Source organism: Haliotis asinina, chromosome 2, assembly GCF_037392515.1.
Source record: "Haliotis asinina isolate JCU_RB_2024 chromosome 2, JCU_Hal_asi_v2, whole genome shotgun sequence".
Taxonomy (NCBI): domain Eukaryota; kingdom Metazoa; phylum Mollusca; class Gastropoda; order Lepetellida; family Haliotidae; genus Haliotis; species Haliotis asinina.
In genome coordinates, this window is record NC_090281.1 from 58,827,066 (window position 1) to 58,853,607 (window position 26,542).

At 40.8% G+C, this 26,542-nt stretch overlaps 3 protein-coding genes and 1 pseudogene across 3 annotated transcripts in view; 1 reads left to right on the top strand and 3 right to left on the bottom strand.

The window, feature by feature from the left end:
- Window positions 1-26,542, top strand: part of LOC137274016 (protein arginine N-methyltransferase 9-like) — a 164,052-nt gene that overhangs the window by 108,863 nt on the left and 28,647 nt on the right. The window lies entirely within an intron of this gene.
- Window positions 3,054-12,954, bottom strand: LOC137274007 (perilipin-4-like). Its single transcript, XM_067806958.1, has 6 exons — window positions 12,830-12,954; window positions 5,544-10,551; window positions 5,296-5,377; window positions 4,578-4,660; window positions 4,186-4,298; window positions 3,054-4,007 (listed from the first exon to the last, which is right to left on the bottom strand). Exons 2-6 carry the CDS (start codon window positions 10,425-10,427, stop codon window positions 3,812-3,814), a joined length of 5,358 nt encoding a protein of 1,785 aa, XP_067663059.1. The 5' UTR covers window positions 10,428-10,551; window positions 12,830-12,954; the 3' UTR covers window positions 3,054-3,811.
- On the bottom strand, window positions 12,117-15,785 carry LOC137271916 (uncharacterized; annotated as a pseudogene).
- Window positions 15,979-25,494, bottom strand: LOC137272734 (uncharacterized). Its single transcript, XM_067805119.1, has 8 exons — window positions 25,433-25,494; window positions 25,264-25,324; window positions 23,196-23,382; window positions 21,540-21,636; window positions 18,803-20,245; window positions 18,150-18,229; window positions 17,807-17,889; window positions 15,979-17,010 (listed from the first exon to the last, which is right to left on the bottom strand). Exons 4-8 carry the CDS (start codon window positions 21,628-21,630, stop codon window positions 16,815-16,817), a joined length of 1,893 nt encoding a protein of 630 aa, XP_067661220.1. The 5' UTR covers window positions 21,631-21,636; window positions 23,196-23,382; window positions 25,264-25,324; window positions 25,433-25,494; the 3' UTR covers window positions 15,979-16,814.

Genomic DNA, 26,542 nt, shown 5'->3' on the forward strand with positions numbered 1-26,542 from the left:
TGTCATAAACTTATGAGAGTTAAATGAAATCTGATATTTTTGCTTTTATGAAGAATTGAATTGATGATCGAATCAAGGATCCAGTAAAGAAATTTGAATCCAATCGAGGTCTGGGGTAAATCATTGCAGCCCAAATGGCTATCTATCCAGATGGACAAAGGGTAGGATGGGGTAACTGGTGATTTTAATGTTTTCAGTAATTCCATATTTTATGCTATTATTCATTTGCATTTTTCTCAAACTCTGTGATGCAAAACAAATTCCTTTTGTTGATTTTTTACATGACATGGGGAGGAGGGGGGCACATACTTTTTATACATAAATTTTAGGAGGGGAGCCTTGTCATTCATTGTGCATGATTCTCCTTAAAAATCATCATCTTCCCCCGAGTCATAAATTATGAACGTTCCCTTAGCAGGAAACTTAAACACCCTTAGTACATGTTATTTTTACATGGCATGTGTTTATACAAAGTATGAATGTTGTATTTTCGTGCAGACAATGTATGGTGTGTATTTGTCTATCAAATTATATCTCATTCAGCCATATCCTGGCTTTATGAACATTACATCAATCAATACTTTTTTTGTAGTTATCTGCTTCTTTAAATTGTTAAAATATATATGAAGTCGTTTGTGGCATGTAGTGTTGTCGTGCTCACAGCCCTGAGCCTCACAGTTGGGGGTTTAAAGTGTTGTTGCAACACCATGACATTGACTAGTATTGAATGTACATGCATTGTGGTAAGTTTGTTTTGCTGTAAATATACATGCTGTGTTACCTTTTTTGTAGATGAAATGCACAACCACATTATTCCTATTGATGAATGTTTTGTTTCAATGAAATTGATGTGGTCATAAAATCTGAGTAATATTGTACATTACTGTAGATACGAAAAAAAACATTGAAGACCAAAAAACAGCAGTCTACATGTAGAAGAGGGTTAGCTTATCTATTGGTAACTCTTTCGTCAAACTTCTTTTTTTCTGGAGACCAGTATGGAAATGGTATCGTTTCGTGCATGCAAACAAGTGAAAGTGACTTTGTCATTGAAGACGTCAAATTGCAATTAAATATCACTAGAAAAGGTTATTTACCTTTTCAGTTGCTAGGCATTGTCTTATATGCAGGGATTATCATGTGGATTTGTCTCATATATAGAACCAGGGAAGTTGGATTATGTACGAAACATAACATTTTGATACTGATTTTTAGGGTCAAGCTAGGGGGCACGGCTTATCTAGGAGGTCGGCTTATCTACGTTAATATATGGTAATCAATTTGACCTTTGTTACATAATTATATCAACAAATTTAATGTTTTTGTTGTCAATTATGCAGATTTTCATACCATGTTATTTGTTTTTGCAGTCTTTATATATATAATGGACCAGAAAAATATAAAGTATCACTAAATTTATGGCGTTCAAGCTGAGGACATACCCTGTGAAATATCGTAAGTGCTCCTCGTGCATATTTTTCTCAATGCTTGTTACACTGTACGTCTGTGAAGCTTGAAGTAAAGATATTTTTTGCTGCTTCTGAAAGAATGTTGTCTTATGTTATAAAATTTTTGATACATAAAGACTGTAGGCTGTTTAGACATGGTCTTGGTGACTAACATTAAAACAGCCTGAAACATACAATAACATGCAACAAGTCATGTGATCACCTCACAAGTTCATATGATTGGAAACCAGGAAAATGCATCAAAGTCGGAAACATGCATGTGTATCCATTGCAGCAGCTGCACCAGCCCCGTGCTATATTTACCAGACAATGAACGGTCTGAGGCAATGTGTGTATCAAACATGCACTACTGCAGATTGCCAAGAGTGAATGAATAACTGAGTTTAGTTTTACGCAGCACATAGTATTCCAGCTATATGGCGGTGGTCTGTAAATAATCAAGTCTGGACCAGACAGTACAATTTTGGAACCAATGACATATGTCAATGAAGTCAGCCAGTCTGGCAGACTGTGTTAACTGTCTTTAGCTGTACTTTCTGTATTGAAAGGTGAAGGTAAACAATGTGCATTGCGACACAACGTTGCGAATCGAATCACAATCCTCCTGCCCAGTACGTGTGAAGATCCAGGTTGAAATTGGTCTTCAGCAACCCATGCTTCTATTATATGGTCTCTGCTTGTAGTAAGAGACTACCGGAAGTGGGATCAGGCCTGGGCCCACTTGCACAAAGCAATCTTAGCACTACAATGATTGTAACTCCCATTCTCCGGTATAGGCTTAAGATAGTTGTAGCGCTAAGATCGCTTTGTGCAAGTGGGCCCAGATGACTTTGTTGACACAGGTCATCGTATCCTAATCGTGTAGGTCGATGCTTATGTTGTTGATCGTTGGATTGTCTGGTCCAGACTTGGTTGTTAACAGACCGCTGTCATGTACCCAGAATATTGCCAAGTATAGTGTTACACAGCAAAATAACCCACCAACCAATCACAATACCACAATGACTTGTGTCCATAGCAACCAGTAGACAACCAACAATTATATATTCTGGCTCCATGGAGCCGAGACCACATACTGATGTCCGCGTTTGGCATTAGTGTCCAGGTTCTTGGTTCTGTGCAACCTTCCAACGTCGGTCAAATCTCAGTAGTTAGTCAGCTTTTTCGGATGGCATTGTTCACCTTGAATAGAACTAAAGAAAGACTTATCTCCCTTACACAAATATTTAACTGATCTTATTTTGTGCCTTATTGTCATATTTCACAACTCAGTAATTAGCTAAGATTCAAGCTCCAGACACATCTTGTCACAGTTTACTTCTCGTCTTACTGAACGCCTTTTAAAGTTCATTTAACGAAATTCACAAATAATGTCAATAGCTGATATTATTTTATCAACTGAACCCGGAAATGATAGTCTGACTAAGTGCCGTGAAGTTTGATCCTGGTTCATTTTTCATAAGAGAAAGTTATTCTTATATTAAGTAGTATATTTCTCTGTAATGTGCTGCATCCAAAGAAAATAATATACCAGGAGGCACCAACTTGTACGAAGTAACAAGAAATGAAAACTTCCACATTAGCTGACAAATTAACATTGTTTATTATTGAATTAAACAAGCAAACGTTTGACCTAGAGAATAAGACATGTAGTCAAGCAAGACAAAGAAACACTCATTTGAAAAAAGCCCTTTTAGAAAAAAAGGTAAGAGAGACTAAAACAGTTCCTTTATCATAACAGTACACAAATAGTGAAATTAGTACAAGTACAATAAAATAAAGGTGAATAGAGACCACTACAATATCTAGATATATAGCCATATCTATGTGAATATGACTGGCAAAGACACATATACCATCTCCTTAATCATCACAAATAAAAGAGACTAAAACATTCCTTAATTACCACAGTATGAAAAAACTAAACATTTAGATAATTTAGACAGTCATCCGTAATAATTAAAACTAAACTGCCTTAAGCAAGTCGATGTTCGCATTGAAACTGACAAAACTTCCTGGAAACTGTTCACCAATGATTTTCACATTTCTTGTAACAATGGCACAAAAGATAATTTTATGTTTTGTAACAGTGATCTTACTAAGTAAAGGCAATTTGCATACTCTTAATTCGAAAGCAGACAAAACTATGACGAGAAAATGTATATGTGTTCATGAAGAGACCATTAAGCATAACATCTTTACTTCATTTTGACGACTATCAATGTTGTTAAAATAGGCTTTATAATTCTGACTACACGACTTCGACTGTGAAAGTAGTGAGGCCATCAAACAGTTATGGCCATCAAACAAAGCCAGTGCGGTCTTGGATGCTAAAATGTAGCTCAGACGACATCCGCTGAGGTGTTTCTGCAGAAGTCACACTGATGCACCTTTCTTATCAGTTTAACGATGTCCTCTCGCTTCGTCCCCTCCTGACAGAAATAGTGTAGCAAATGCCCTATCTTCTTGCCCTCGGCCTTGAGTTCTCTGACCATGTTGTGGACACACGTCTCATGGGGTCCAGCCCGAGGGGCACACCTGAGAGAGTGAGTGAGAGAGTTTAGTTCTGGACAGATCAACAAAGTCCTGGGGGCAAAACATATTCGTATGTTATATTCCTGTCATGGGGAAAGCCCCCAAGACACAAGCCGGATTTAGTCAGCATATTGCACACCTACGAAACACTGATACTGTGAGGAACTACTGGAGAACTTACATCAATTGTCTCAGTTGAAATTCCTTCTTGTTTGGAAGGAGATGAACCACTGCTCCATAAATAGTCCTTATTTTGTCATAGAACAGGTCTGGTGCCAAATCCAAGACAATGTTCTACGTACGAGAAAAAACAGCGTCATTTCATATTAACATCTCATCCGAAATACAAATATGTTCAATACTGTGGTAAATGACGAGCCATATTGTTTTGAGTGTTTGAATCTTTATCAAATGTAAAATGTCTGTCAAACAATAAAAGTTCTTGACACATCCAGTTTCATGTCATTCCAAAATATACCAGGACAAGCAACGCTTCAGTAAATATGATACAGACATCATGGACACCACGCACGTTTTACTGTAGTGAAGGATAATGGTGAATAACACACTTACCTGCTTTAGTTCGATCACATCAGTGCTGTTACCAGCGTGCTCCAGCAAAGTGCCAACACAGGCGGTACAAAAGCGGGCGGTACCTGGTACAAACAATCACATACACGTGTGTGATTCACCGCTATGAAAGACGCTGAAGGTGAGGCAGCCTGGTCCCCTGGGAAGCGTAGCGCAGCAGACAATGGGAACCAGGCTGAAGATATGATATGATATGATGTCTGGAAAATGGTTTTGGTGGATCTGTAAGTGCTTTGACAAAATCACAAAAAATGTGAAGTCACGTCTGTAAATGTACATTGGAAAGTTACAAAGTCTGAACTTGCTAAAATCAAGAGTGAGGACTATTATCAGAGGAACGTTTAGCAACGTTTGAGTATCAACAACTGTTCTAGTCTACATTCCATTTTTTTGTCCAGCAAGTGATCACTTGCTTGACTACATTTGCACCTATGTCGAAACGTCACCCAGACAGAATAAAGAAGCTGTATATCCATAAAGCTAGTCCCCGTCTACCCAACTTCTAGACTAGAACAGTTGTTGATACACAGACGTTGCTAAACGTTCCTCTGACTGCAAGACGTGATAATTTCAGACAACCTTTGGTATTAGTGTGCAACACTGGACGACCTTTAGATGGCACCTGAACATGATTCCCGATTCAAGTTACCCATGTGCTATCTATTACGAGTTTGCCATGATGTATGTGGATGGTACTTACGTTCTTCCTGTCGGGGCAGATGACATGAATTATTCTGAGCCATGGACGTTTCTCCCCATTTCTTCTCTCCAAGAATACTTAGCTGTGCAAATATTCCATAAAAGGTAAAAACGATGAGTGTGTTAACAGTGCAAAGGAAATTAGTTTACTTTCAATTCAACCCTTTTGAAAGGTTTATATTCGAAAGCTGACTGGGTGTAAATATGTAAATATGTATTATCTGTCGTTTTTAGCAATTGTTTCTTTACCTTCTTCTCTTGTATCCGTTGTTGTGTTCGTGCTCTGTCTCGTTTGAGTGTGGATGGTGCTTTAGTCTTCCTGTGACGTTTCCGTCTCCCTTGCTGGTAAAGACCCATTTCGTCATGGTTGGCATGTGTTTTCTTTCTGGCGTGACTGGGCTCTGTGCGACCTGACATTGCGTGACGGGATACTGTGTAATCATTGGCGGGAAGGACTGTATCGCAGGGATATTGGTTGGACCAAGTTTCATTAAAATTGGACGAATAGATTTGGTTCTGGAATGACTTCCTTTCGCCAGACACCTGTGTGGTGGGTGCTTTTGTCTCTAGGACTACCATGTGATCTTGAACCCCGGGAGAATTAGCACCTGATGCAACATATGGTTGGGTTGGCGAAGGTCTTGAACACGTACGTGTCTTGATATCGAAAGCTCCATCCCTCACAGGCGATTTCATTTCAGTCAAAGCCTGTTTTGCTACTGGAACGGATCGGTTTTCACGGGCCTGCCATACACTCTCAGAATGGGCTACTGCCCAGTCCGGCGTTGGGGACGATTGCTTTACCCCAATCCTGGACATAGAATCATTGTGGCCACTTGTAGCGCCCATCGCCAGAGAGGTTTGGTTTTTGACCACTGACTCAGTGAGAGCCCGACCACTCACAGGTCCCGGCAAAACAGCCATCGCATCCTGAGGCTGGTTTTCCATAGGCCTCGATTTTGTGGCAGTCTGGTGGTCTACTAGCTCATGTACATGCGGGGCCTGACTTTCCCCAACATTTGAGCCTGCAGTATTCTGGCTTTCTACAGAGTCTTGTACGGGTGAGGATTGATTTTCAAAAACCTTTGCGCTTTCAGAAATCTGGCTGTCTGCAGGTACAAGACAGGCTTGGTTTTCCATAGCCTTTGAGCCGGCAACAGTCTTGCCGTCTACAGGCCTTTGTACAAAAGAGTATTGGTTTTCCATAGATTTTGAGCCGACTGCAATCTGGCTGTCAGCAGATCCATGTACAAGAGAGGCTTGGTTTTCCATGGCCCTTGAGTTGGCAACAATCTGACTGTCTACAGGCCCTTGTACAAGAGAGGATTGGTTTTCCATAGCCTTAGAGCCGGCAACCATCTGGCTGTCTACAGACCCTTGTACAAGAGAGGCTTGGATTTCCATAACCTTTGAGCCTTCAAAAATCTGGCTGTCTACAGACCCTTGTACAAGAGAGGCTTGATTTTCCATAGTCGTTGAGCCTTCACAAATCTGGCTGTCTACAGACCCTTGTACAAGAGAGGCTTGGTTTTCCATAGCCTTTGAGCCTTCACAAATCTGGCTGTCTACAGACCCTTGTACAAGAGAGGCTTGGATTTCCAAAGCCTTAGAGCCGGCAACAATCTGGCTGTCTACAGACCCTTGTACAAGAGAAGCTTGGGTTTCCATAGTATTAGAGCTGGCAACAATCTGGCCGTCTCCAGACCCTTGTATAAGAGAGGCTTGGTTTTCCATAGCCTTAGAGTCGGCAACAATCTGGCTGTCTACAGACCTCTGTACAAGAGAGGATTGGATTGCTATAGCCTTAGAGTCGGCAACAATCTGGCTGTCTACAGACCCTTGTACAAGAGAGGCTTGGTTTTCCATAGCCTTAGAGATGGCAACCATCTGGCTGTCTACAGACCCTTGTACAAGAGAGGCTTGGTTTTCCATAGCCTTAGAGATGGCAACAATCTGGCTGTCTCCAGACCCTTGTACAAGAGAGGCTTGGATTTCTATAGCCTTAGAGTCGGCAACAATCTGGCCGTCTACAGACCCTTGTACAAGAGAAGCTTGGGTTTCCATAGAATTAGAGATGGCAACAATCTGGCCGTCTGCAGACCCTTGTACAAGAGAGGCTTGGTTTTCCATAGCCTTAGAACCGGCAACCATCTGACCGTCTGCAGACCCTTGTACAAGAGAGGCTTGGTTTTCCATAGCCTTAGAGATGGCAACAATCTGGCTGTCTACAGACCCTTGTAAAAGACAAGCTTGGGTTTCCATAGAATTAGAGCTGGCAACAATCTGGCCGTCTGCAGACCCTTGTACAAGAGAGGCTTGGTTTTCCATAGCCTTAGAGATAGCAACCATCTGGCTGTCTACAGACCCTTGTACAAGAAAGGCTTGGATTTCTATAGCCTTAGAGTCGGCAACAATCTGGCCGTCTACAGACCCTTGTACAAGAGAAGCTTGGGTTTCCATAGAATTAGAGCTGGCAACAATCTGACTGTCTACAGACCCTTGTACAAGAGAGGCTTGGATTTCCATAGCCTTAGAGTCGGCAACAATCTGGCTGTCTACAGACCCTTGTACAAGAGAGGCTTGGTTTTCCATAGCCTTTGAGCCTTCAAAAATCTGGCCGTCTACAGACCCTTGTACAAAAGAGGCTTGGTTTTCCATAGCCTTTGAGCCGGCAACCATCTGGCTGTCTACAGACCCTTGTACAAGAGAGGCTTGGTTTTCCATAACCTTAGAGTCGGCAACAATCTGGCCGTCTACAGACCCTTGTACAAGAGAAGCTTGGGTTTCCATAGAATTAGAGCTGGCAACAATCTGGCCGTCTGCAGACCCTTGTACAAGAGAGGCTTGGTTTTCCATAGCCTTAGAGCCGGCAACCATCTGACCGTCTCCAGACCCTTGTACACGAGAGGCTTGGTTTTCCATAGCCCTAGAGATGGCAACAATCTGGCTGTCTCCAGACCCTTGTACAAGAGAGGCTTGGATTTCTATAGCCTTAGAGTCGGCAACAATCTGGCCGTCTACAGACCCTTGTACAAGAGAAGCTTGGGTTTCCATAGAGTTAGAGATGGTAACAATCTGGCCGTCTGCAGACCCTTGTACAAGAGAGGCTTGGTTTTCCATAGCCTTAGAACCGGCAACCATCTGACCGTCTGCAGACCCTTGTACAAGAGAGGCTTGGTTTTCCATAGCCTTAGAGATGGCAACAATCTGGCTGTCTACAGACCCTTGTACAAGAGAGGCTTGGATTTCTATAGCCTTAGAGTCGGCAACAATCTGGCCGTCTACAGACCCTTGTAAAAGAGAAGCTTGGTTTTCCATAGAATTAGAGCTGGCAACAATCTGGCCGTCTGCAGACCATTGTACAAGAGAGGCTTGGTTTTCCATAGCCTTAGAGATAGCAACCATCTGGCTGTCTACAGACCCTTGTACAAGAGAGGATTGGTTTTCCATAGCCTTAGAGCCGGCAACCATCTGGCTGTCTACAGACCCTTGTACAAGAGAAGCTTGGTTTTCCATAGCCTTTGAGCCTTCAAAAATCTGGCCGTCTACAGACCCTTGTACAAAAGAGGCTTGGTTTTCCATAGCCTTTGAGCCGGCAACCATCTGGCTGTCTACATACCCTTGTACAAGAGAGGCTTGGTTTTCCATAACCTTAGAGCCGGCAACAATCTGGCTGTCTACAGACCCTTGTACAAGAGAGGCTTGGTTTTCCATAGCCTTTGAGCCTTCACAAATCTGGCTGTCTACAGACCCTTGTACAAGAGAGGCTTGGGTTTCCATAGCCTTTGAGGCTTCACAAATCTGGCCGTCTACAGACCCTTGTACAAGAGAGGCTTGGATTTCCAAAGCCTTAGAGCCGGCAACAATCTGGCTGTCTACAGACCCTTGTACAAGAGAAGCTTGGGTTTCCATAGCATTAGAGCCGGCAACAATCTGGCTGTCTACAGACCCTTGTACAAGAGAGGCTTGGATTTCCATAGCCTTTGACGTGGCAGCAGTCTGGCTGTCTACAGACCCTTGTACATGAGAAGCCTGGCTTTCCCTAGCTTTTGTCTTGCTGTCTACTGCTCCTTGTACAGGAGACACTTGGTTTTCTACAGCCTTTGATCCGGCAGCAGTACTAGTCCTGCTGGCTAAAGGCATATTTTCAAGAGAAGCCTGGTTTCCCATAACCACTGAGTCAGCTGCTGCCTCGTGGTCTTCAAGACACGGCACAAGCCAGGTACTTCTTTCCACCGTCCAGGATCCCTTATCGGTTGAATAAACCAGTGATGTTGTTACCTTCAAGACATGATACTGATCTGATGTTCCTTGTGCTGAGTCAGCGATTGAGGATACAGCTGGCCTGTCCAGGACGCGACATGTTGCCATAAAAACCAGGAGCTCTTCTGTTTCCTGGGACATATTCCATCTATCCAGACGTTCATCATGACACTCCGCTTCGATCCAGAAAACCCACTTCAGGATGAAATGTAGCAGCACCATTCTAACATCTGGAATCTGACTCTCTGGACCGAGTAGCTCGCTTCCCGTCTTTTGTTGAACCGCAACGCCACGCATACCCATCAACGGTTCCTTGGGGGCCACCATGGGGTGATCAGTGACCACTTTTCTCAACATTCTGTTAATCCGAAATTGCGGATGACAGAGGGACGGTGGTAGTGGCCATTGAGAATACGCAGTGGTACCATCTTCAGCAGTGCCACTTTCTGGTTGTCCACCATCACTATCTTCAAAACTCAGCTCTGTGTTGCAGATCGAAGCGCTACGTGGGATCATGCCATTGTGTCTATTTTCATTGATACAGGCAGTAAGCCGCAATAATGAATCAAGGATGTCATCGTTGCTTTCTATTGGTTCATCGTCCTCATTCTTTATGTTCTGGACACTGTTTTCGTTACAAACGCTTTCCTGCTCACGAGTCGAGGCTCCGTCATGAAATTCCTTTCGAATAGTTTTCAAGGTTACACTTGCACCTGGGAGTGTGGTGATATCGACAATGTCGCTAATGTTTCTCACCAGCATGGTGCAGACTGTGTCTGTGCCAACCTTGACAGACACTTCCAGAAGATTTGTGCATGGCTGACACTTTGCCATTTCATAGACGTGTGTAAATGAATGTCCTCTATGCATGTACAGTTCCTTTCAACAGACGGGCATCTATACACCCTGTAGTGGAGTCACCAACTTCTACTTCACTGGGTAAACCGTGATGTTACTTTCGCCTGTCTTTAATTCCATTGTGTGGTTAAGGTCGCTGAAATGTGGAGGTAATGAGTAGATGAATGTCTTGTATTTTTAACAGATATTCAGTCATAACACCCAAACTAGTGACCGTGACCAGATGTTTGCTGGAGCATGAGCCAGTGTTACACAACTAACTATCCCTGTGTCAGATTGTACCCCTTTATCATAGATTTCTCCAGTAAGTGTTAAACACCCCGGAAGCTGGTTTTGATACTTGATCGATGCGTTATGCAAAACTTTGTAAAAATGTATCAGTAGTTTTGAAACCACACGGACAACGGACCTGTATTCCCCAAAGAGAGGTAATTAATAGAGAGACAGGACCATCAACGGTGGGAGATTCAAAATAAATATGTGCATTCAGCTACATAACGGATCTTACAGGCAATGGTTCATTGAATAAGTATGTTGAGGCATATGCAGTAGTATTTTGTCTATATTTCGTATTCAGTTTGCCCGAACCAATACTTAATATACTACGACCAAACAGTAGACGAGCACCCTAAAATCTGATAGCCACGTATAAGATTAAACTTGATGAGCTGCTAAGAAAGTCTGTTGTGTTTGGGCGTTTGAATCAAGCATGGTGCTAATGGCAGCTAATGCAGCTCAAGAAACTCGACATCATATGTGTCGAAAGGGTCCTAGTTAAAATGGCCACATGTCAAAATGGCCACAAAAAAGTCAAAATGGCCACAAACCCCTTGTCAAAATGCCCACACCGAAAAGTCAAAATGGCCACACCAAAAAGTCAAAATGGCCATACATTATTTTATTATATTTATACTTATTTGTAAAAAGATACATAAGAAGTTAATATCAGGCAAAACTTGATGAATATTACACATGTGTTATTAAATTAATTTCAACAAATAACAAATATATATATGTATGTATTTCAAGTACAAAAACCTTTTTACTGTTTGTTTTTACATGTCACTCGTGACCATTTTAATTCTAGTGAATTAACAAATATATATGTGTATGGTCTATATTCATGTACAGCATTACTTATTATTTATTTATACTTACTTTCCACATGATTCTATAAGAACAATTACAATAAATACAGCGATGAACAATGAATCAACCAATTAAGGCTTAATTAGTTAACGATCTTAATCTTAGTTATGGATGTAATCACATGCTAAACAGTAATTAACAAACCGCCTTAGTCATGAATTACAGTTATAAGGCACTTCATCACATGCAAATGCATTTGCATGCTGGTTTTTCCTGATGGTCTTGGTACACTTAACACACTTTGCAGGCATGATAGAGGTAAGTGATATCATGTTCATATCTGTCCAACATTATATAGTAATGTATCATGACACTGAGTTGAGTCAACTGAGTCAAGTAAATAAGTTGCTTACTTATTGTATTGTTATCATAACACTACCAAATGACTAAAGGGTCTTGAAATAACACCTCTAAGTATCAAGGAGGAAAACATTGAGAGATTAATTAAACATCTCCAAGTTTTAAGAAAGAAAATATTGCAATGCTTTAATTAAACATCTACAAGTGGTAGATAAGAAATTATTGCTAGAGTACCTTTTGGACATAGGTCTATCAACTAGACTCCAGCAGTAGAGGTTTCCCCTTCTGTGAGCCAGTCTCGAGAAGGGTGAACTTCTCACCCACCTCAGTCTCAAAGTATCAATGAGGAAAGTACCTCAATAATAAACACCATTTTGCTGTGTGATATAGCTTCTTTTGTCATTCTCACACTTTGATATCAAATAATACAAATGTCATGAGCATTAAATACTAATAAAACAATGTATGGCCATTTTGACTTTTCTGCGTGGCCATTTTGACTTTTTGGTGTGGCCATTTTGTCGTGTGGCCATTTTGACCTGTTCCCTGTCGAAAGTGGTCCTGCGGGGCCATAGCTATCTTTCTTTAATAGGGGAACCACTATCAACGTTAAAAGGGTGTTATATCAATATATCGATGCATAAGATGGAATCTGTAAAAACCTCTCTCTCTTTGTCTCTCTGTTTCTGTCTCCCGTCTAAATAAAGAAACCTATATTTAGGTACACGTCACGTAAACGTTGAAACCGGAAGTTAGTACTAGTCCACCACAAAATCAATCATGAAGAGAAACGACAAGCTTTCATCTCAGTCTTAACAAAATCGAACTCTTTGGGGCCATGCAAACATGTTGGAAACTTACATTTTAATGACGAAATTAAGAGTTATGTGTCTACGCCCCGGCATGCAACAGTCTCGACCGCCATAATGGAAAACACTCACAACAAAATATACACAAACACTTACCTATTTCATCATCATCGAAATGTCAGCTGTCTGCCCAGCTCTGACCTTTCACTGATCTGAATCTTGAGCACTCATGCGAATTGATCACGAACCCCTAGATCAATGACAACGTCCTGCAGTATGGTGACGTCAAATATCCATATCTCTACTTCCCACCTGATAGAGGAAATGCTAAAACGAAAGTAAGTTTGCACCTTTCGCGAAAATGACTTGTATCTATTTGTGTCGCATATTCAGATAACAAAGCAGCAGTATGTGGGACAGAAGAGAGACATGCATGTTTGGACTCTCCCCACTTAACTTGACAGATTGAGTGCTACTTCGTTACCCACTGTGAGATTTACATCGTATGTCATGCATATACAGACGCGTGGCAAGCCACTTTTATATTTAGATATAGTATTGACGGCTTGCCTAACCTTTCCAGCAACAATCATGGGCGTTTTTAAGAGGGTAGCTACGCCCCTGATATACCGGTCGAAAGCTTATATTGGGTAATTGCTATATAGCGACGTACAGATCGGCAAGAAGAGTACCAGCGTACCAGGTCCACACGTTGTCAGCATAAATATGTATTATTTGATGTTAAATCCCAAATAAAAACAATGCGTTAACTCAGAATAACCAGCAGAAAGAATTATCTTTACAATTTACAGTTTCATGATACAACTAACCAAGGTTGCAATCAATACTACCAGTGCACAGTAATCCCAATGGAAGCGCTGGCATAGAGACAGTGTGTTCAGGGGCGTATCTACCATTATGAAAAGCCCGGACTTACAAATATTTTTTGCTACAAGATCAAACAAACAAATTTTTGTAGCTGCACCAAATTAAGATGTAAGTCTTTGAAATTTATGCACAGTGACGAATACTTATTTTTAATGACTGAAGATGTAAACTGCGCCTAGAGTCGGTTGTTAGGTGCTGGTTATATCAAGGTTGCCGTTTGACATCTGAGTGTGTTAACTCTTTTTAAAAAGGAAGCTGCATTGGTTTAATGTTTCCGGTGTATGCATACTTCGCACGAACGCAACACTTATACCATTCTCTGCAAGGGCTTCTGATCCAATTACCCTATCAAAAACTGTTAGGTTGTCGTTCGAACCACCGTTATGTCTATAATGAGCGAAATATTCAAAGTGTGCTCCTTCTTGCGAAAGAAATTTCTACAATGGAGTTCGCGCTGATATGGAGACCATTCTATGTCTGTTGACTCAGCTCCGTATTTTTTCGCTGCCGTAGAGTATATGTCCTACCCTATTCATTATTGCCATTTCCTAGTCTATGATATACGGCAGAAACCCATCAGTCAGATAATGAAATCTCGAGTCATCTGGTGTCCTATATGGCTCAAGTTCTGGGTCCCTCTTTGCCTCCTCAATGTCTAGTGTTAAGACAGTCGAAGAAACTATTCATGTGACGAATACAGTTCACACTTTCTGTCACATGGTTCCCGTAAAGTTCTTCAAAGCATCTGTAAGTTTGTGCAGCTAGCCTAACGTTCATTTTTGCAAATGGTGATAAGTGTACATGTCTGGTTAATTTGGGACCTAGGGTAAATAACGGTGTCTCCACATGATCTCCATACAACCACCAAACGAACAGTATGAGCCGATGAAATGCATTTCCCACCTTTCCATAGATTCGTGCTAAATTATGTACTCCAGAATTTGAGAAACAGTTTCTTGTTGTGTCTGACATCAGATATGAAGTACAGTTTCCTGGTGGGAAATGAATATGGGTTAACGTCCAAAACGCATTCTGCAAATTTTCATCACGATGTAGTTTGGAGAATTTCCTGTTTGGTGTTTCCCCGTCACACCTGATAAACAATGGCTTTAACCCTTATTCAATAGTTAGTATTCTCGCAGGTTCCCATATGGGAGGGCATAAATTTGTTATTCCATCAATAGCCAGACAAACAAAACGGATCCTTAGAGAGGTGTAAATGGAGGTGTAGGGATGCCTCTCACCATAACAACCAGAATGGATTTTACAAGTTTAGGATCACTGTCACTTAGCAGATTTTCCATATTACTGATTTCATTCCCAGTTTTGTCCAGCTCCACATATCCGACTAACTGTCCCTTCTGATACCTTGGTTTCATCATGGAGGATGCCAACATAGGATTTCCATTCTTCTTTGTACTGCCTGCAGTTGACAACCTTTTCTGACCAACTGGGAAGTCGTATTCAAAATCAGCCACTGACGAGGAACGCCTTGGCAGCTGCCATGGTAGACAAATGGCGTGGGATTCCTAATCAGGAAGTCAGAAAACTCACATACTCAGATCGACTCCGGGTCTTCATCACTGCTAGAGGTGGCCACACCTGGTATTGAACAATAAGTGCTGCCCAGATCTGTAAAAGCTCCCAGTCGATTCTGCATTTGTGATATACTGGATAATGCACCCCAATGTTATTTATGTGCCATAGGATCACGAGCTGCGTCATTGCTCTTCTTGTAATCCATTAAATACTGTTACTAAATGACTGCTTTTTACAATAAAACATTTACCATAATGTTACCATAATTTGCTGTTGTTTTGTTTCAGACCAGAATATTTTTGGTGGTGTTTCTTTTGGACACTCAAAATAAATGATAGTGGTCTGTTTCCAGACATCATGAGTGTGAAGAAATCATGCCGGACGACATATCCCATAAACATGGTTCACAAAAAGCCTTGCTGTCCTCATCCTAGTATATTTTCGTTTACTCACATCTACAGTTTGAGACAGGACATCATGAAACTGTTCTTAAGAAAAGTACTTCTGAGGATAGAGTTCTAGTTCCTTTCTCATTCGATAATAAGAACTCTCCCCCAGTCTTCGTTCATTGAGAGGATGTACCACCGTCCCTTCTCTGAGGTGAAAACGATGACAGATGTTCTTCGTCTGTTTCTTCTTCCTCATCTACCAGTGCCACGACCGCGGTTATCTTGCTTCGTTCCATCTTAAATCGTGAATGAAAACGCAGTTCATAAACTGTGTGAAAACGCGTATAGTGAGCGTATAAAATGGCGCGGATCAGCCCATGCGTCAAAATTTTCGGTTTTAGTTGGAGTCGGACCTTAGATGGACAACGGATTTGTTTTAGGTTTTTAGGCTGCCTAGTGCTACGCATAAATTAAGGCTTGGACAAACCCTTTTTAATAGTATCACTTTTATACAAAATTGGAAGATTGGCTATCACAATGGGCATATGTGCACAGTTACTAGGATTGCAGGTACAAACAAATGGAAGAATATACGTATGAATCACTGTATTTTCTTATCTCGTTTTTAAAAGTGTACCTCCTGGAATGTCTGCTGCTTTATGAGCAGCATTTTCAACTACACCACCTTGATATCCTTGTAGTTTTGAAAATATGTCTTCAACTCTATTCTTACATTTCTTGTGTCCACATTCAAAACAATAGTACACACTCTTCTAGCCATGGCATAGCGTGGAATATTTATTTTTGTGTGCCGCGGGTGACATGAATTGAACTGCAGGTATTAATGCGTGTCCGTCGGCTTGTGGTAAATATCTGTTTTCATTTGGTCTCCCTGCTTTATATTTTTTACGCCCAAAACTGAAATCTCATGTTGGTCCAATTCCAAGGTTAAAGAAATCGAAGGATAGACCGAATCAAGACTAATTAAAAATTCATTTCACTCATCGACCGTTGAAATCCAAGTAAGAAAACAGATATCACCAAGTTAGTGACTTGCTATTGTCACTAACTGTGACGTCATACTCGTGATGACGACATAGCTATTACAGTTGTACGTCGTCTATGACGACACTTAGTTTTCAGTGTACACTGAAGAGTCGTCAACAGCTGATCTTGTGCAGACATGAAAGACATTTTGCAAGAAGAAATATCTGCACTCATCTGGGGGGATTTGGAACTGGCAGTATTTCGGCTTTACACTGTTTTACATTAATGCCAGCTGTCCTTGAAAAACATGGACCCTTCATGTTGTTATATCTCCATGTTTACATTTTCAAAATTTTCTTGCAGCAGTCACACTGATGTATTTCTCTAATCAATTTCACAATGTCCAATCGTCTACTATCTTTCTGGATAAAGTAGAGCAGTACATGGCCCATTGTCTTTCCCTCTGCTTTTAGTGCTTTCAAGATATTTTTCACTCTCTCCACCTTAGTGTCCTGGCCAGGGACCTGGGCATACCTGCAACATAAATGGAATCTCATGCAAGTGCAAGTGCAAGTGCATATTTAGTACATTAGCATGAATCGATATTCAAAGCTTGCCGAGGACATTTACACATATATCGACGAGTATTTATGTACTTGAAATATATAAACTAATCCAAAACCATTCTCCTGTCCTGTTCATTTTGTAAACGATGAGAACCAGTAACTCACTTAGTTACACTGTAAGATATTTCTTATGTTGGTTATGCAATTTAATGCAGGTTAAAGCTGCAATCAAAGGTTAAAGCTGCAATCAAAGGACCACTAATGTGTCTTTTTAAATAAATTTATGTTTTCGGCTGGTCTTGGGAAAGACGAGCGAATCCTCTTATGGTATTTCCCTCTGTGCCTGCTGGTCGCAGACTTCGCTGTTAAATGTCGTTTTTGTGATCATTTGTCTGTAAGTGTCACAGTGTTTAAGAAACTAAACAAACCAATTTCTCTAATACTGAGGTGTGCCGTTGTTCAAACTATTGTCTCATAATTCTCTCACATTTCAATAAAGTTACGTTCAAGCAAAATTATTAAAGATACATTAAAGTATTATTCTTTCGCTTTCTATAACAGAAGCATCACTTTCATATCGCCCTGTTTTCACATTTACAGAGCGTTAACAGATGCTTTAGTTATATAGTGGAACAGATTGTATCCTCCTCACAACTTACAACCATAATAGATGCATATTATGTACAATTTATGAACATAGAAAACAGCAAATACAACAATATTGACTGGCCACACGGCAAGGTGTTATTTTCTACAGAACTTACCACAACTTATCCAGCTTCCATTTTTCATATCCCAGCAATTGAGCCCCTAGCCCATACGCAGATTGCATCTCGCTGGCAGGCTCCTGTGACATTTCAAACATTATGTGCTGAAAATTATAGAAAAATATACAATATCAACCAATTGCGAAAACTAATAAGTGAGTGAAGTATGTTTTTTACGCAACTTTAGCAATATCCTAGCAACATCACCAGATATAGGCTTCACACATTGTACCCACGTTGGGAATCGAACCTTGGTCTTCAGAGCGAAAAGCGAATAGAAAACTAATGAGGTCACGTGAATACCATTTAATGTTAGAAATCGGTGGACCATGAACATTACCTCTTTTATCTTGTAATTATGCCCGCCTTCCGTGAGATCAAGCAGAAACCCAACTGAAGTCGTACAAGGAACATCGGTATCTACAAAACATCCCGACAAAAATATGTTTTCGCAAAAGACGCCTACAAATAATGCTGCGAATCTTCGGACTATTATCTTATATACACTGAAAACAAAGTGCCCTTCGGCAGACTGTAAAAATGTTGGGGTTATCTGAGACACAGTGGAATCGGTCTAACTCATTGTGACTGAAGAAATAATCCGGTTTTGACAATGTGCCGGATAGTAGAGCTGATTATAAATGTACAAGCCACAGACGGGACTGCGATTTTATGCCAGTGTTGTCAAATTGCCGGATTGGACAGATGCCGGTTTTGACGGCGTCCACTGTATAATGTGACTGCATACCCAGATATCATCCTTAGTACATGGGTAGGACGTTTTCAGTTCCTGAACTCTAACCCATTAACCCATACGTGTATCTTATGGTTACGCCATACACGGGGTTACACAAGATGTGACTGGGGTAATTACTAATGTGACAGCACTCAATATCAATCGCCTTCACTAATGTTTTGGTGTTGGTGTTTGATTATATTTCAACACATTACCGCGACTTGAATCTTGTTCCAATGTTTTAGTGAACATCTCACCTCTGTCTACCTGTTCCGAGCCTGCAGGTGTTGGTCCGGGCTCTAACGGTGTCTGCACCCTTTCAGACGCACCTGCTGACTGTTTGACGCCTGTGCTTTTTTCCATAGTCCCCGATGGTCTAATGACCGCTGTTGCTGATGGTCCTTGTTCTTGTCCAAGAGGCTCAGATGAACCTACTACCACAGGGTCCATTTGCATAGGTGTTGTTATTCGAACACGATCTGAAAGGTTTGCACCTTTACTTCTCTCTATATTTTCAGCAACCGTCAATCGCTTAGGCGAGGCTCCCACACGTGTGTCACATCTCTTACTCATTTCATTCTTTAGGTCATGTTTCGGGGTCTGTGTTGCAGCTGCCTGGACTGGACATTTCTGGGTAGGATTTCGTTCGGGATCAACAGTTCCTTGACCACCTATTACACTAGTTGGGCATTTCTTCTCAGATTCACGTCTCATACCAGCTGGCCTCAGATGTGGATGTTGAGTGTTGTTTTTGTCTCTTGCCTGTGCAAACCCACTGGCATTTCCCTCTGTGCCTATTGGTGACAGACTTTGCTGCTGGGTGCAGGTTTGATGTTTTACCTGTGCAAAATCACCGACATTTCCGTCTGTGCCTGCTAGTCTCAGACTTTGCTGCTGGATGCAGGATAGATTTTTGGCCTGTGTCAAATCACCGGCATTTCCGTCTGTGCCTGTTGGTCTCAGACTTTGCTGCTGGGTGCAGGATAGATTTTTGGCCTGTGTCAAATCACCGGCATTTCCCTCTTTGCCTGCTGGTCTCAGACTTTGCTGTTGGGTGTAAGTTAGAATTTTTGCCTGTGCATAACCACTGGCATTTCCTTCAGTGCCTGTTGGTCTCAGACTTTGCTGCTGGGTGCAGGATTGAGTTTTGGTCTGTGTCAAATCACCGGCGTTTTCCTCTGTGCCTGCTGGTCTCAGACTTTGCTGCTGGATGCAGGTTTGATTTTTTGCCTGTGCAAAATCACCGGTATTTCCCTCAGTGCCTGCTAGTCTCAGACTTTGCTGTTGGGTGTAAGTTAGATTTTTTGCCTGTGCATAACCACTGGCATTTCCCTCAGTGCCTGTTGGTCTCAGACTTTGCTGCTGGGTGCAGGTTTGATTTTTTGCCTGTGCAAAACCGCTGACATTTCTCTCTGTTTCTGTTGGTCCCAGACTTTGCTGTTGGGTGCAGGTTTGATCTCTGGCCTGTGCAAACCCACTGGAATTTCCCTCTGTGCCTGTTGGTCCCAGACTTTCCTGTTGTTGTTTGGTTGGAACTATGGTCTTCAGTGGTGTTTCATCACCAGCATCGCCCCTGTTTGTCATCCTCGTTCTCTGTCTGCTCGGTGATGAAGCTTTTGGATCATCTGGATCTGTATCAAGGTTACTCTTGTAATCATCGCCCTGGCCTGAGTCGTCCGAGTTTTCCTCTCGTGCTTCATCTACCAGGAGAAGGACAGATATGAAGTTTCCTGTGATGCCTTTTCACCATGTTAATTTCACCATTAAATGTGTTGTTGTAAGGACTACCTCAATGTATCGTGCATCGATTGTATAATTTACCCAAAACTAGTAGTGGATGAAGACTACCCGGAGAGTAAGAGATCGTTTCTTAGATTGTGTGTGTGTGTGTGTGTGTGTGTGTGAGAGAGTGTGTGTGTGTTTTGTTTTTGTTTTTTGTGTGTGTGTTTTTTTTGTTTGTGTGTGTGTGTGTGTGTGTGTGTGTGTGTGTGTGTGTGTGTGTGTGTGTGTGTGTGTGTGTGTGTGTGTGTGTGTGTGTGTGTGTGTGTGTGTGTGTGTGTGTGTGTGTGTGTGTGTAACCGGCTTTACTGGACCTGGCTGAATTTAGTAAAGGAATCACGCATGTGTTGTAATCAATGACAGACTTTAATTGTTTCATGTGTTTTGCCCATGCCATGTGATGTAAACATAATGGCGACGCAGACTTGTCGAACTCATATAAAATTTAATACAAAGTCGAATGGTTTCATTTCCTCCGGTATTCGTTACTAAACACTAAAGTAATAAATCTCTTATTGATGAGACCCGTGAAGATCTGGAATCTGTGTGTGGGTGTGGGTGTTTGAGTCTCTCTCTCACTCTGTTTGTCTGAGTCTCTCTCATTGTGTGTGTCTTAGTCTCTCACTCTGTGTCTGAGTTTCTCTCCCGCTCTGTGTGTGTCTGAGGGTCCCTATCACTCTGTGTGTCCCAGTCTCTCTCACTATGTGTCTGAGTTTCTCTCCCACTCTCTGTGTCTGTCTGAGCCTCTCTTTCACTATGTGGATTTTTCTCACACTCTCTGTATGTCTGAGTTTTTCTCTCACTAGCTGTGTGTCTCAGCCCATTTCTCATTGTGTGTACGTCTCTATGACACCGTGTGTGTCAGTGTCTCTCTATTTCTGTGTGTCTGAGTCTGAGTCTCTCTCTAAATATGTCTGAGTCTCTCACCCTGTCTGAGTCTCTCTCTTACTCTGTTTCTGAGCCTCTCTCTCACTTTGTATGAGTCTCTCTCTCTCTTTGTCTGAGTCTCTCTCTTTGTCTAAGCTTCTCTCTCACTCTGCGTGTGTCTGTCTCTCATTCTTTGTCTAAGTCTCTCTCACTGTGTGTTTATGAGCCTCTCTGTCACTTTGTGTCTAACCTTCTCTCTCACTCTCTCCACTTCACTATGTTAATTCAGCAGGTGCTATACTTAGTGCAAATGCAAACCAAATTAATATCAGAATCGGGGACATGTACCTCTGCACACGAGTAACCAGTTTCCAGTCTTGTTGGAACTTCTGAACCTTTCAGGTCTTCGAGACAGTGGCCCATCAGGTGTCAGTGCCATCACACACTACAGTGAAACAGATTCCTTTGTGACTGATGACAATACTCTGCATGTATTTTGATGATGATGATGATGATGATGATGATGACGACGACGACGACGACGACGGTGATGGTGATGATGATGATATTGATTCACTGCATAACTAGAAGAAAACCCTACGAAGACATGGGCAAGATTTAACATCAATTTTAAAATTTCGTTCAGTGGAAAGGTCTTGCACTCACGCACAAACATAATGCAATACATTTATGAGTTGTTAACAAATGAACTGCACAAAATAAAGGCATCTTCAACATAATACATAGACAGTAAATAAATTGGATTATCATTTTGAAAATACAGATAATGGCATCGTCATTAATATACACAGGTTTATTTTCAAAGTATGCAACACGTAATGTTTTATATACTGGACATTTATAATGAAGGTGATATAACTTCACCCTCTACATTACTTGATTTACCTTACAGTAGCAATACTAACGTATCGTATACCAATATGTTATTAAGGGAAAGCTCACCAGTTCTTAGGAAGGTAATCTAGCTTCCTTTGATTTTACATTTACAAGATAATGGTAATTCCCTTTACGTGTTTCAAATATGAAAAGCCTCATTGTCTCTCCAAAACAAATCCAAACCCACAAGTAAATGAAACAGATCTAACACGACACACCCAAATTTTACGTCCACTGTCCAACATCTTGATTCTCCCAAACAAATCCGAGCTCATAAGTAATATAAATAACATAGATGCAACAAGATAGTCACGTTTTACGTCCAGCTATATCTACATTATACAATATAACATAAATCTGATTAGGGTACCTATCAACAGGCATTTCAAGTAATCTAAACCTATACACAATAATTAGTGTCAACAACGAATCAACATAAATATATATAAAACGAAAGTTTACTAGAAGCCAGACACCAATCCTAAATAGTTTTAATACGTTGGAATCTTCAACTTTGACCCTCAAAAGAAAAAAAACCCAATATCTGATTTCTCAGTTTCACTATGAAACTGATTGATAAATGAGGAAAACAACAAGGGACTGAAAATGCATCTCTGGCTCACTCCGATAAAAGACTCAAAATATGATTTTGATCTTATGAATGTTTCAAGCCATGACAATTTATTGTCTTGATATATTTCAAATATATGGCAATGATTTATAACATTGTTTTGCCAAATCAAATGACCAGAAAACTCGACCAACTTTCGAGAATGGTATAAGCGTGGATATTAAGACACTGTAGACGTGCAAGGTAATCCCATTTTCAGTAAGATACACTATCTTATACACGCTTTGCTACAAATTAAAATATGGTTATCTTATCTTCAAAGGAAATAAATAAATAAATAAATAAATAAATAAATAAATAAATAAATAAATGTTTCTCCAAATTCAGTACAAGTGACGTTCTTGTTATGGTGTTTTATATGTCCTGAAACCATTGTCACGATTGTCTTGTAGACGAGTGTCAGACTACGTCATAGTCACGTCATGGCGTTATTTTTTCACTTAATCACATTCGAACTGTGCCCCTTATACATGGACTTTATCTCACCTTCTTGTTGAGTAGGTGGCAGATGTCCCACACCCTCTTCTTGGCTATTAGGCGGGGCTTCCTCCACCAGATCGTCCCTATTCGGTGTGTCCGGATCTACATCAGACATCCTCTGCTGCTTCAGACAGAACCCAGTTAGTTTTTCCCTGAACTTTTCACTGTGGATGGGAGCACTCCCTACGAGGTTACGAAGAGAAGAACATTATTTTATAATAATAATGCATCGCCGGAATATTTACAAAGATAGGAGTAAACATTCATTTCTTTGTTAAGCAAAACTTATGTTGAGAAACATGAATAAAATTAATGAGTGTAAGATTGGCATCTACGACGTGAAGTGTTAGTGAAACACCCCTACTCTACGGTATTAGATGTTTGATTGGCATTCTAGAATTGATGAACATTAAGAATTTTCTGGATTTCATATTCTTTTTATTCTTTGAAACATAGTTTCGGGATCCGTTCAGACCCCATCATCAGGTAAAACTAAAGAACAGTAACTGTTAACTGTGCATATGACGTCACAATGCTGTGACGACGAAATGCAATTAATAAAGCTGATATGAATACTTGTATTTATGAATGCATTATATGCAATTGTATGCTTCTCTGGGGGTGGGTGGGTGGTTATGCTGCCCGGGTAACACCGTTACAAAGAGGCGTACATCAGAGCGTATTACTCGAGAAAAGGGATACAACGTATTCATCTGGCCGCCAAATCTCAAATTATTTTTTCATTTGAATGATCGCTACCGACTATACGACATGTAAGCAAAGTGGCGTCTACCTCTCGACTGGAATTTTAAAATCGGTGAAACATATTCTGACAAGTTTTAAACTGCCACGAAAAGGGATACTTCTGTTTAAGTGTGCCAACAATTTAATGTATAAAATAGTTTAAATAAAGCAGTAGAAGTCAGCGAAATACATTTATTCAGTGACCTCAAACCACCTTATGGTTATCGAACTCCGGGCACTGCATGCGTCATATTATGACGTCATACGATTGTTAGCGACACAGCTCGGCGGGGAGTTTGGTGGTTACTGCGGCTGCGGGTAGTACTTTTTCCAGTGTCACCATCCTAGGAAACTTGTAGAGCGTCATTGATCAATGCAATTAAAATATTTTCGTGAAGGTAAAAGCAAAAATGTTTACTGCAAAATTATTTAGAGGTGTACATATACTTATCATACAAAATTATTGTATGATTTCTATGTAGACACTGTAATTATTTTACACTGTATACATATAAACTCTATAAATAAGTATCGGTACATTTCAATAAGTAATCAATAATTTCGTACAACATGATCGTTACTTTAACCTGGTGATTGGTCAGGAACAGTCCCCGAAACGTTCTATCACAGAAGACGAAATCCAGAAAAATTCTCTCTGTTCACATTACGGTAGGTTATCATAAAGCTATTGGTTACATGAAATGTTGCATTTACACCTCGTATGTCCAAATTTCACACTGATACGTCTTTCCACACTGAACACTGTGTGAGTATTCTGTAAACCTACATAACTGGTACAATAGTAAGAATATACAGAAAAAACATATATGAGGCGTTTGCAGGAAGAATGAAATAGTCTATTGATGTGTTCAAGTCGTCCTATGCTGTGAATCACCACACATCAGCACGGGATGACATCCGCATTGTCATGCATGAGCTACACGATTTTTTTTATGTCGGAAGCTGTGTTTTTTGCTGCCGGATTGTAAATTGCCTTTACAGATACGCACAGTTTCATTTCAAAATATAAAATACTTTATACATATTTGCTACATATCCTTAAAGAAACTACACAGCAACGACAATGAACTCTGACCTGGTGATTTCACTTGTTCCGCGTCTGACGTTTATATACCGCGAAACTCATGTTGTTTCTGTGTAGTGTGGGAACATTACAAACATACCGAGTGATCATACTTAGTATGATTAGTATTTACTGGGCAGTATGGCGTTTGGGGAAGAAAGAGGGAACACGCCTTAACTATAATCGATCCGCGCCTAGTATCATTAATATACAAAAGCGTGTAGACCATCGATCACCTGTAATGCATACCCCTGTATCGTTCTCGACGCAGTTGTACTCTGAACGCCTTGAATAAACCTGAAGCCAACACAGATGAACACTTGTCACAAGCAACCCCAAATGAGCATAGAATTATCGAAAGCGAACAGAAAGGAGAGTAATACCGTGAGAGAATGTTCTACTTACTCAATTGTACCTCTGTGCTTTTTGATGAATGCAAATGTCTGCCAGTCTTTATATCGAAAGTAGGAATTTTGACGGCTGTAATTAGGTCAAAGCTGACTGAAAGGAGCACTTACATAGTACAGTTTAGGTGACTTTTACTGATGTATGGTGTGGACGTAATCGTTGTACATTTACTTATACAGAAACACTGAGGTGTGTTTTAACTAGGGTCGCGGTGCAGAAGAATTGTACAAATGTATTCATGACCGGTGTGACCTGTTGATTAAATATACGGCCACTTTGTGTTTTCAGTTCATTCCATTTATAGACAGTTCAGGATTCTTAAAATTATTTCTTTGAACGATCATCATCATCATCATCATCATCATCATCATCATCATCGTCGTCGTCGTCGTCGTCGTCGTCGTCGTCGTCAAAGATTTACCTCGTTCACTGGGGTCCAGATCGCAGCGTTCACACACATACACACACACACTCTCTCTCTCTCTCTTTCCCTCTCTCACACACACACATACACACACACACACATGTTTGAATCATTGAACATAAGCATGTTCGTCCACCTAGGACATGTATACTTGCCAGACTACATTCACTCTTCACACATCACCTGCATTGTGCCACACTCAAGGCGAGCTATACCTCTCCTGCAGTCGCTCGCATTGATTAGGTCCTCACGACTATTTCAATGGATGGGAAGTTTCCCAGGAAACAGCCCTTTTCTAGGAAGTCGATTACTCATCCATTAAAGATATATCTGTTCAGTCATTTTACAATATAGTTGTATAATTCTCTCGACCGTATCACGCGATGGCGAAGCGTACAGCGTATTTATCTTACCGACTATATGACATGAAAACAAAATAGACTGGACATTTCAAAATCTGTAAACATGTTCTGACAAGTTGAAAACTGCTACAAAAGGGATAATTATGTTTAAGTTAATGTGCCAACAATTTAATGTATAAAATAGTTTAAATGAAGCAGTGGAAGTCAGTGAAACCACAGGGGCTTGTATTGCTTAGAAACGGAGTTCGAAAGATATATAGGTGTATAGACCCTAGTACTATATAACAGGAAAGGGATGTAACGAAGAAACCACCCCCTCCT

Bases quoted from the DNA above. Each gene is read 5' to 3' on its own strand.
- LOC137274007 (XM_067806958.1), bottom strand. From the start codon at position 10,427: ATGCATAGAGGACATTCATTTACACACGTCTATGAAATGGCAAAGTGT. The intron at 5,378-5,543 runs GTAAAGAAACAA...ATATTTGCACAG, and splicing joins AACGGATACAAGAGAAGAAG to CTAAGTATTCTTGGAGAGAA. The intron at 4,299-4,577 runs GTAAGTGTGTTA...TCTCGTACGTAG, and splicing joins ATGTGATCGAACTAAAGCAG to AACATTGTCTTGGATTTGGC.
- LOC137272734 (XM_067805119.1), bottom strand. From the start codon at position 21,630: ATGGCACTGACACCTGATGGGCCACTGTCTCGAAGACCTGAAAGGTTC. The intron at 20,246-21,539 runs GTACATGTCCCC...TTCTCCTGGTAG, and splicing joins CTGGTTACTCGTGTGCAGAG to ATGAAGCACGAGAGGAAAAC. The intron at 18,230-18,802 runs GTGAGATGTTCA...GATGTTTTGTAG, and splicing joins CTCGGAACAGGTAGACAGAG to ATACCGATGTTCCTTGTACG.